The sequence below is a fragment of the Stegostoma tigrinum genome, chromosome 1 (genome assembly GCF_030684315.1).
Source record: "Stegostoma tigrinum isolate sSteTig4 chromosome 1, sSteTig4.hap1, whole genome shotgun sequence".
In the NCBI taxonomy this organism is placed as follows: domain Eukaryota; kingdom Metazoa; phylum Chordata; class Chondrichthyes; order Orectolobiformes; family Stegostomatidae; genus Stegostoma; species Stegostoma tigrinum.
The window spans coordinates 173,541,790-173,552,218 of NC_081354.1; the positions used below are offsets into that span (position 1 = coordinate 173,541,790).

Below are 10,429 nucleotides of genomic sequence, written 5' to 3' on the forward strand. Positions count from 1 at the left end.
ACTTAGGTTGGATTACTTTACAGGTACGTGGAATATATTTCATTTTCTGCATATAGCATGCCAATGCTCTTGAACCAGAGGATATAATCTCTGGACAAAGAGTCACCCTTTTAAGGCAGAGATAAGGAGAATTATTTTCTACTGTCAAAGAGTAGTGAATCTTCATAGCGTCCCTACAGTGTAAAAGCAGGCCCTTTGACCCATCAAGTCCACACTGACCCTCTGAAGAGCATACCACCCACAGCCTGTCCCCCTATTTCCCATGGCTCATCCATCTAACCTGTACATCTTTGGACTGTGGGAGGAGACGGAGCACCCAGAGGGTACCCATGCAGACGGAGGGAGAATGTGCAAACTCCACACAGCTCGCCACCAGAGGCTGGAACCAAACTTGGGTCCTTGGTTCATGTAAGGCAGTCGTGCTAAGCACCATGCCACTTTGGGATTCTTGACTGGAGAAGGCTGTAGAGGATAGATTTTTAAGTATTTTCAAGGCTACGGTGGACAGATTTCTAATTATGAAGGCAATTAAGGGTTATGGAGAAATCGCAGGCAAGTGAAGATGTGTATTCTCAGATTGGACATGATTTCATTGACTGATGAAGCAGACTCAAGGGCCGGGCATAGTAGGAACTGCCAATGCTGGAGTCTGAAATATCAAGGTGTAGAGCTGGAGGAACCCAGCAGGCCAACCTGCAACAGAGGAGTAGGAAAGACTCAAGGGCCGAATGGCCTACTTCTGCTCTGATGTCCTCTGGTCTGAAAAGTGGATCAGATATTGCATCTGATCACTTACGTTAAATGGTTGTATCAAGGAGATCATTCTCTTCAATTGTGATGGGGCTCAATCCTGCGAGTTGATTGCTGACTGAGGGATGAAAGTCAAACTGGCAGATTGATGTTAACTTCTTCTGCCGTGGAGCATATCAGTCAACTTGTTTTTTGACCTTTCAGTTTCTTGTTCTTTTTCAAATTGACTCTTTTAAATTTCAAAATATATTTTATTCATTAAAAAGTGTCTTCATATGTATATATACATTGTCACAAACAGAGTTTGGTCTATATAGTAGCATATCAAGGAAACAACCATTGGAGTTTGACTCTATCCAAACAAACCAAAGAAATCTCTTACTTGAACCAGACTGTATTTATGTGAATAAAACGTGAGGCTGGATGAACACAGCAGGCCCAGCAGCATCACAGGAGCACAAAAGCTTTAGTGCTCCTGAGATGCTGCTGGGCCTGCTGTGTTCATCCAGCCTCACATTTTATTATCTTGGATTCTCCAGCATCTGCAGTTCCCATTATCACTGTATTTATGTGAATTTGAGGCACCACCAGGGTCCAATAACTGAACCGCAAGAAGACCTCAGACAATGGTCTTTCTCCACTGCACATTGGTGGCAGCTGCACCAAGCTTTAGTGTGTCCCTCGGCACATAGTCCTGGCCTGTGGAATGTGTCAGTCTGCCAATTGATAGTTGGAAAATTGTTATTTTGTTAAAAAAACACAGGAAATTTCTAAGATGTCAGGACCAACCCTTATCCTTCAGCCACTAACAATCAACTGGTCATTATTACATTGGTCTTTGTGGGAGTTTGCTGTGTATGAATTGGCTGCCAGATTTTTTGCACTGCAACAGTGCTGCACATTGAAAGTACTACAATTGAAAGGACTTTTTTTTCTTTTTTACATCATCTCATTAACATGTTGATTGAATGGGTTTCAGGTCATACTGTTTACAACTATTTGAGAACAAAGTCACTCCCAGGATGCTTGCTGGAACATTACCAAGTCATTATGCTTTAGAGGACAGTACCAACTTCACGTGATCTTAAGAAGGGTTTGGTGCCTTATATAAATGTGTTGAGTATAAGGGAGAGTTTGCTGCTAATACTCTTCACCTATAGATGGCAGAATCCATGCTGAAGCTATTGGGGTCAACGCAGTCACAAAAAGTGCATTGAGTATAGGAGTTGGGAGGTAATGTTGCGGTTGTACAGAGCATTGGTTAGGCCACTTTTGGAATACTGCATGCAATTCTGGTCTCCCTGCTATAGAAAAAGATATTGTTCAACTTGAAAAAGTTCAGAAAAGATTTGTAAAGATGTTGTCAGGGTTGGCGAGTTTGAGCGATAAGGAGAGGCTGAATAGGCTGGGGCTTTGTTCACTGGAGCATTGGAGGCTGAGGGGGTGACCATATAGAGATTTATAAAATCATGAAGGGCATGGACAGGGTGAATAGCCAAGATCTCTTTACAGGGATAGGGTAGATCAAAACTAGAGGGCACGGGTTTAAGATTAGGGGGTAAAGATTTAAAAAAGATCTAAGGGGTAACTTTTTCCCATAGAGGATGGTGAGTGTGTGGAATGAGCTGCCAGGGAAAGTGGTGGAGACTGGTATAATTACAACATTTAAAAGGCATCTGGATGCATGTATGAATAAGAAGGATTTGGAAGGACATGGGCCGTGTAGTGGCACATGGGACTAGATTAATTTGGGAATCTGGTCAGCATGGATGAGTTGGACCAAAGGGCCTGCTTCCGTACAACTCTATGACTCTATATTTTATCCTTAGCTGTGCTGCAAGCCAGGTGGAAAAAAAATCCTCAAATCAGCTGCAGTTACAGTGAGAAAATACCTATCAATTATCCAATGACTATCATTTGCAGATATAAAGCAAGCAGTGTGTTCTAAGTCCAAGTGGCTACTACTGAGTTGCCTGTAAAGCATTTTGAGATGTCTTTAGGTTGTGAAAGTCAACATATAGCTTTTGTTTTCTTTCACAGAGGATTATTTTTGATCATTGAAACCGAGGTTATTGGAAAGCAATAATTCATAGGCTGGAATTTGATCTGAGAATGGTACTTTCGATTACTGACTGAATCATTTTGTCTACTTTCTTTTATGTTTCATGTAGTTGGATAGTGCGACCTCACTCATCCAAGCTGCGAAGAATCTGATGAATGCAGTGGTTCTAACTGTGAAGGCTTCCTATGTGGCTTCCACTAAATACCAGAAGGTGTACGGCACGGCCGCTGTGAACTCCCCCGTTGTGTCCTGGAAAATGAAAGCCCCTGAAAAGAAGCCGCTCGTGAAGAGGGAGAAGCCAGAAGAGTATCAGACGAGAGTAAGGAGGGGATCCCAGAAGAAGCACATTTCCCCAGTCCAGGCCCTCAGCGAGTTTAAGGCAATGGACTCCTTCTAGAGCTGTGCAAACCCTGTCAGTCGATCCTTGAGATGATCAATGATGCTGTATTAAGTTTCGGCAAAGTTACCTGTATGATGCTCCTCAGAATTAAAACAAAATCATTGACTGACCCCTAAATGAATCGGGACTCACTTGATGTTGAATTAGGAGCTGGATCTAAATTTTAGATTTAACATATACTTAAGTCCAGCATTGCTATTGTTAGATGAGGGAATAAAATGTGATGGAGCTAAAATGGCTACATAGCTTGCTAACCTGATCTGTGTTTTAAGCTTATAGGGCTTTAATATCAATGCTTGTATGTTACAAAAAGTTTCAATACTGGACATTAAAAGCATAAAGCAGACATGTTCTTTCTGTTTGGTGTAGTTTGAAGCACAACATATAACTTTAATGGTCTTTTATTTATTTTGTAATCATACTAATAACTGACAGCATTAGGATATTAGGATTGTGCTTTAAAGGGAAAACTGAAACCTTATTTATTCCGTGGGCATCAGCGATAGTTCTGCAGCCCTGAAGCCTGATACTTAATGTTACTGATAACAGAAGTGACAACTAATTGTACTTAAACTTTTAACAATGCTGGAAACCAGCTCAACAAACAAACGCGTGGAATATATAGACCTTCATGATGCTGTCAGCACGACAACATGGGAATTGTTTCACAGGTTCAAGCTGATTGTGTTGCAACTCCTTAATGTTTTCAGACAGCCTTGTGCCACTGTCTGACAGTGCGGTGATAGCCAATAGATAGTGAGTAATGTGTTAGAGTGGACTTAACAGTGGATGTAGAATTTTGACTTGCCTGAACTGTGGATGACTAATCTGTCTTTGTATCCTCCCAATAACTCAAATAAACCCTTTGCCCATCTTCATTGAGTGAGCTTGCTGTGTGTGTGTTTTTTTTCATATATTTATTGATGACAGTAGATGTACTCACTCAGCAGCTGCTATAGCTTCAGCCCAATTGGCTCGACTCTGATGGAAGTGCATTGGATGCTCCCAAACATTACCTGGTGAGTGAGTCAGTAAATGGTGCCAGATTGCCACCTCTGAATGGAGATGTTTCTAGAGATTTGATTACACAACATTTTGGCCACATATTATCAGTTGGCGTGATGACTGATCACAAGATGCCTGATCCTATGATTCCTACAAATGCGTTTATGTTGAAAAAGTTGTATCCTGTGTAGTCAAGTATTGTTTGCTTGTGGTTTTGGCACCTACAGCCAATGTGCGAGGAGTTGCAGGAACCAGAAGGTCACCCTTGAACAGATAAAAAGGATGAGACAATGGGGCAGTAATTAAAAGTGAGTGAGCACTGTGCAATGGGGCAACTAAAGGGGAATGGTGCATTTATTCCACCAAATAAATAACATGACTCATAAAATTGCACTGAAAACTAACAGTACAGTGGTAAAACTCAAACTTCCCCCGTAAGCAACTGCAATGCATTGACCCACTGATAATCAGTGATAGATGTAATATCCTGAGATACAGCCTGGAATTAGTATGGATCCTGTTACCTGTTGATTTTCCTTGATAACACAAATGTACTAAAAAGGAGGAGCAGGCCTATTCCACCTTTGAGCCTGATCCACTATTTAATAAAGTGAAGAATGATTTGATTGTAACCCCAAATCCACATTCAGGGCTATCCCTGATAATCTTTCTTATAAATCTTGCATTCCAAGAAGCTGCAGGAAGCCAGGGTGGAGATTGCCGAGCCTTTGGCATTGATCTTGAACTCGTCATTGTCTACAGGAATAGTGCCGTTTGACTGGAGGATAGCCAATGTGGTTCCCCTGTTCAAGAAGGGGAGTAGAGACAACCCTGGTAATTATAGACCAGTGAGCCTTACCTCAGTTGTTGGTAAAGTGTTGGAAAAGGCTATAAGGGATAGGATTTATAATCATCTAGAAAAGAATAAATTGATTAGGGATAGTCAGCATGGTTTCATGAAGGGAAGGTCGTGCCTCACAAACCTTATTGAGTTCTTTGAGAAGGTGACCAAACAGGTAGATGAGAGTAAACCGGTTGATGTGGTGTGTATGGATTTCAGCAAGGCGTTCGATAAGGTTCCCCACAATAGGCTATTGTACAAAACGCGGAGGAATGGAATTGTGGGAGATATAGCAGTTTGGGTCGGAAATTGGCTTGCTGAAAGAAGACAGAGGGTGGTAGTTGATGGGAAATGTTCATCCTGGAGACCAGTTACTCGTGGTGTACTGCAAGGTCGGTGTTGGGTCCACTGCTGTTTGTCATTTTTATAAATGACCTGGATGAGGGCGTAGAAGGATGGGTTAGTAAATTTGCAGACGACACTAAGGTCGGTGGAGTTATGGATAGTGACGAAGGATGCTGTAGGTTGCAGAGAGACATAGATAAGCTGCAGAGCTGGGCTGAGAGGTGGCAAATGGAGTTTAATGCAGACAAGTGTGAGGTGATGCACTTTGGTAGGAGTAACCGGAAGGCAAAGCACAGGGCTAATGGTAAGATTCTTAGCAGTGTAGATGAGCAGAGAGATCTCGGTGTCCATGTACACAGATCCTTGAAAGTTGCCACCCAGGTTGACAGGGCTGTTAAGAAGGCATACAGAGTTTTAGCTTTTATTAATAGAGGGATCGAGTTCCGGAACAAAGAGGTTATGGTGAAGCTGTACAAAACTCTGGTGCGGCCGCACTTGGAGTATTGTGTACAGTTCTGGTCACCGCATTATAAGAAGGATGTGGAAGCTTTGGAAAGGGTGCAGAGGAGATTTATTAGGATGTTGCCTGGTATGGAGGGAAGGTCTTATGAGGAAAGGCTGAGGGACTTGAGGCTGTTTTCATTAGAGAGAAGAAGGTTGAGAGGTGACTTAATTGAAACATATAAAATAATCAGAGGGTTAGATAGGGTGGATAGGGAGAGCCTTTTTCCTAGGATGGTGACGGCGAGCACGAGGGGGCATAGCTTTAAATTGAGGGGTGAAAGATATAGGACAGATGTCAGAGGTGGTTTCTTTACTCACAAAGTAGTAAGGAAATGGAACGCTTTGCCTGCAACGGTAGTAGATTCAGCAACTTTAGGTACATTTAAGTCATCATTGGATAAGCATATGGACGTACATGGAATAGTGTAGGTTAGATGGGCTTGAGATCGGTATGACAGGTTGGCACAACATCGAGGGCTGAAGGGCGTGTACTGTCCTGTAATGTTCTATGTTCTATGTTTTAAGCTGTCCACCTGTACCTTAAAAATTTTCAAAGTCTCTGCTTCCACCATCATTTCATGGGAAAATGTTCCAAAGAAACAGGACCAGCTGTGAGAAAGAAAATCACCTTATCTTTATTTTAAATGGACAACCCCTCATTTTTAAAAAGCAGCTTCATGTTTTGGATTCTGCTATAAGTGGAAATGCCCTCTCTACATCTAACTTGTGAAGACCACTCAAGATTATCCTTCAAAACAATTGCCTCTTACGCTTACTGCAAGTAGATGCATGACTAGCCTATACAGCCTTTCCTCACCCACCCCGTAAACAGAGTCCCCTTGCTCCGCCAGAAGGTGACCGAGAGTCACCACAGCGGAATTCTGGGAGAGAGCACCACAGCCATTACGACTATGCAGGAGACCACTACAGGGCACCTTCCATGGGACAGCAAAGAAGAGCAGTGAATCAGAGAGCGGCTGAGAATCATCGCAGTGGATTTCTGGGAAACATTGCCACAATTGTCATGAGTGCAGCAGGTCTGAGAGAACCTCTGTGTTAAAGTCCAGTTAAACCTGAAACATCCTCTCTTCTCCTCCTCCTGTGAGGAGAATGACTGGCCAGGTAAAGGTGTACAAGGGAGCAGCCATTAAGAGAGTGGGCCAGTCTTAGAGTGGAAGTGCTAAGTTCTTTGCTCAAGAGGTTTCGGGGTGGGGAGGGGTATAGGTAAGGGCTCTTTAACTCTACTTTCTGTCTGGACTGAAGACAGTAGGGAACGCAGTTAGGACAGTGACATGCTCCTCTTGCAGGATGTGGGCGATCGGGGAGATTTCCAGTGTCCCTGCTGGCTGCACCTGGTGGCAGATCCTGACAGACTGCATGAGGGATAACAAAGTGTAGAACTAGGTGAATACAGCAGGCCAAGCAGCATCGTGGGAGCGGGAAGGCTGTCGTTTTGGGCCTAGACCCTTATTCAGAAAAGCGTTTTTCTGAAGAAGGGTCTAGGCCCGAAAGGTCAGCTTTCCTGTTCCCATGATGCTGCTTGGCCTGCAGTATTCACCCAGTTCTACACTTTGTTATCTCAGATTCTCCAGCATCTCCAGTTCCTACTATCTCTGAGACTGCATTAGGGAACTGGAGCTGGATCTAGATGACCTCAGGATCATTCGGCGTGCAGAGAACATCATTGATAGGAGCTATAGTGGAGTGGTCACTCCTAAGGTGCAGGCTACAGGTAGCTGGGTGACCACCAAAATGGGTAAAGGGGGAAAGGCAGATAGTGCAGGGTTCCCCTGTGGCCATTCCCCTCAATAGCAGGTATACTGCTTTAGATACTGTTGGGGGGGATGACCTTTCAGCAGCTAGCAACAGCATTGTACCCAGCTCTGAGGCTCAGAGAGTAAGCGTGCAGTCAAACAGAGTGATACTGATAGGAGACACAGTTGTTTGGGGGACAGACAGGAGATTCTGTGGCTGCAGAAGAGACACCAGGGTGGTGTGTTGCCTCCCGAGTGCCAGGGTCAAGGATGTCTCTGAGCGGCTGCAGAACATTCTGAAGAGGGAGGATAAACAGCCAGAGGTCATTATGCACATCGGTACAAATGACATAGGGAGACAAAGGGATGGGGTCCTGCGACATGAGTAAAGAGAGTTGAGCAAGAAGTTAAAAAGCAGGACCTCAAGGGAAGTGACCTCCGGATTAATCCCAGTGCCACAAGCTCGTGAGGATAGAAATTGAAAGATAGGCCAGATGAATGTGTGGTTGAGGAGCTGGTGTAGGGAGCAGGGTTTTCAGTTCTTCGATCACTGGGATCTCTTCTGGGGTAGAGGTGACCTGGACAAGAGGGACAGGTCGCACTTGGACTGGAGGGCGTCCAATATCCTTGTGGGACCGGACCCGAATCATTAATTCTGTTTTTTCCTTCACAGATGCTGCTAGACCTGCTGAACCTTTCCAGCAACTTTGTTTTTGTATCCTTGTGGGTTGATTTGCTAGTGTTACCCAGGAGGGTTTAAACTAGCTGGTCAGGGGGCTGGGATTCTAAATAAGAGAAGTCAGGGGAAAATACATTAGCCATCGGCAGTCAGGTTACTATTCAGGATAGCCAGGGGCACAGCAAAGGAAGGGAAAGGACTTAAGTTTTAAAGTGCATTAATTCACCACACAAGGCTTGACTGGTAAAGCAGATGATCTCAGACAATAGACTGGTTCTGAGCCCTGAGATAGTATAGCCATAACAGAAATATGGCTGAGAAAAGGGCAGGACTGGCAGCTCAATGTTCCAGGATACAGAAGCTACAGCTATGACAGAAGTAAGCAAGGAGGGGAAGTTTCCCTTTTGATAGAGAAGGACATAACAACAGTGCTTAGAGACGATATTCTTAAGGGTCATCAAATGAGGCCACACGGTTAAAACTTAGAAACAAGAAGGGAATGGTCACTCTCTTGGGACTGTATTATAGGCCACTAAATAATCAGTGGGTACTAGAGGAGCAGATGTGTCGAGAGATTGCAGATACCTGTAGGAATAGTAGTGTATTATTGGTTGGAGATTTTAATTTCCCCTGTGTTGACTGGGCCACCCAGAGTGTAAAAGTTCCGGACCGGGTGGAGTTTGTCAAATGTTTCCAAAAAAGTTTCCTAAATCAACATGTAGAGGGCCTTGGTCAGGAGGATGCAATACTGGACCTTCTCTTAGGAAACAAAGTCGGGGAAGTGACTGAAGTGTCAGTGGGAGAGCATTTTGGGTCCAGTGACCATAGCTCTCTCAGTTTTAACATAGTTATGGAAAAAGATAGCACAGGTCCGCAGTTAAGGTGCTGAACTGGAGTTAGACCAATTTTGGGGCCGTTAGAGTGAAGGGAAAATCTGGCAGGTTTAGGGATCCTTGGCTCACAAGAAATATTGAGGCTCTGCTCAGGAAAAAGAAGAAGGCTTTCATTGGGTTTAAGCTTTTGGGCTAAAGTGACTCCCTAGATGACTATAAAAAGTGTAGGAGCACATTCAAGGGGGAAATCAGAAGAGCAAAAAGAAGGTATGAATGGATCCGGCAGATAAGATTAAAGTTAACCCCGAGAGGTTCAACGGCTATGTTAAGAGTAAGAGAGTGGCTAGGGAGAGAATAGGCCCCCTTAGATGGCCATGCTGATCTTTTATGTGCGGAGCCACAGAAGATGGGGGAGATTTTTAATGAATATTTCTCCTCAGTGTTGACTGAGGAGAGAATCATGGATGCTAAGGAACTAAGGGAAACAAGTGGGGATGTTTTGGACCATATATGTATTACCAGAGAGGAGGTATATGCAACCTTGGATCAATCCCCTGGGCCTGATCAAGTCCATCCTCGGACATTGTGGGGTCTGGGAAATAAACTGCAGAGGCCCTTGCAGAGATTTTTGCTTCATCTTTAGCCACTGGTGAAGTTCTGGAAGACTGGAGGGTGGCTAATGGTCCATTTTTTAAGAAAGATAGCAAGACAAGCCAGGACACTACAGGCCATTGTGCCTGACATCAGTGGTAGCAAAGTTATTTGAGAGGATACTGAGAGACAAGATCAACCAACATTTGGATAGCCAAGGTCTGATTAGGGATAGCCAGCAAGGATTTATGCATGGGAAGTGTGCACGGAAAGTCATGTCTGACAAATCTTTTAGGGTTTTTCAAAGAGGTAACCAAGAGGATTGATGAGGACAGGGATGTTGTCTGGAGGGACAGAAGGTCTAGAAGACCTTTGACAAGGTCCTGCATCGGCAAACTAGTCATGAAGGTTAGGTCACATGGGATTCAGGGAGCGCTAGGTAATTGGATTCAAAGATAGTAAGAACTGCTGATGCCGGACCGAAATACCAACTTTCCTGCTCCTCTGATGCTGCCTGGCCTGCTGTGTTCCTCCAGTTCCATACCATGCGATAGCTTCATAACTGGATTCAAAACTGCCTCATGAATAGGAAGTAGAAAGGGATGGTTGAAGGTTGTTTCTCAGACTGTAGGCCTAGGTCTAGTGGTCGGTGCTGGGACCTTTGT

General features: G+C 44.1%; 1 protein-coding gene across 4 annotated transcripts in view; it reads left to right on the forward strand.

Moving 5' to 3' along the window:
- ctnna2 (catenin (cadherin-associated protein), alpha 2) overlaps nucleotides 1-4,090 on the forward strand; it is a 1,331,223-nt gene extending 1,327,133 nt beyond the window's left edge. For all 4 annotated transcript variants that reach the window (XM_059650313.1, XM_059650312.1, XM_059650311.1 and 1 more), the window contains exon 18: nucleotides 2,922-4,090. In XM_059650313.1, coding sequence (XP_059506296.1) covers nucleotides 2,922-3,209 — 288 coding nt within the window. In that variant the 3' untranslated portion in view covers nucleotides 3,210-4,090. The remainder of the gene's footprint in view (nucleotides 1-2,921) is intronic.
- The last annotated feature ends 6,339 nt before the right edge of the window (nucleotides 4,091-10,429 follow it).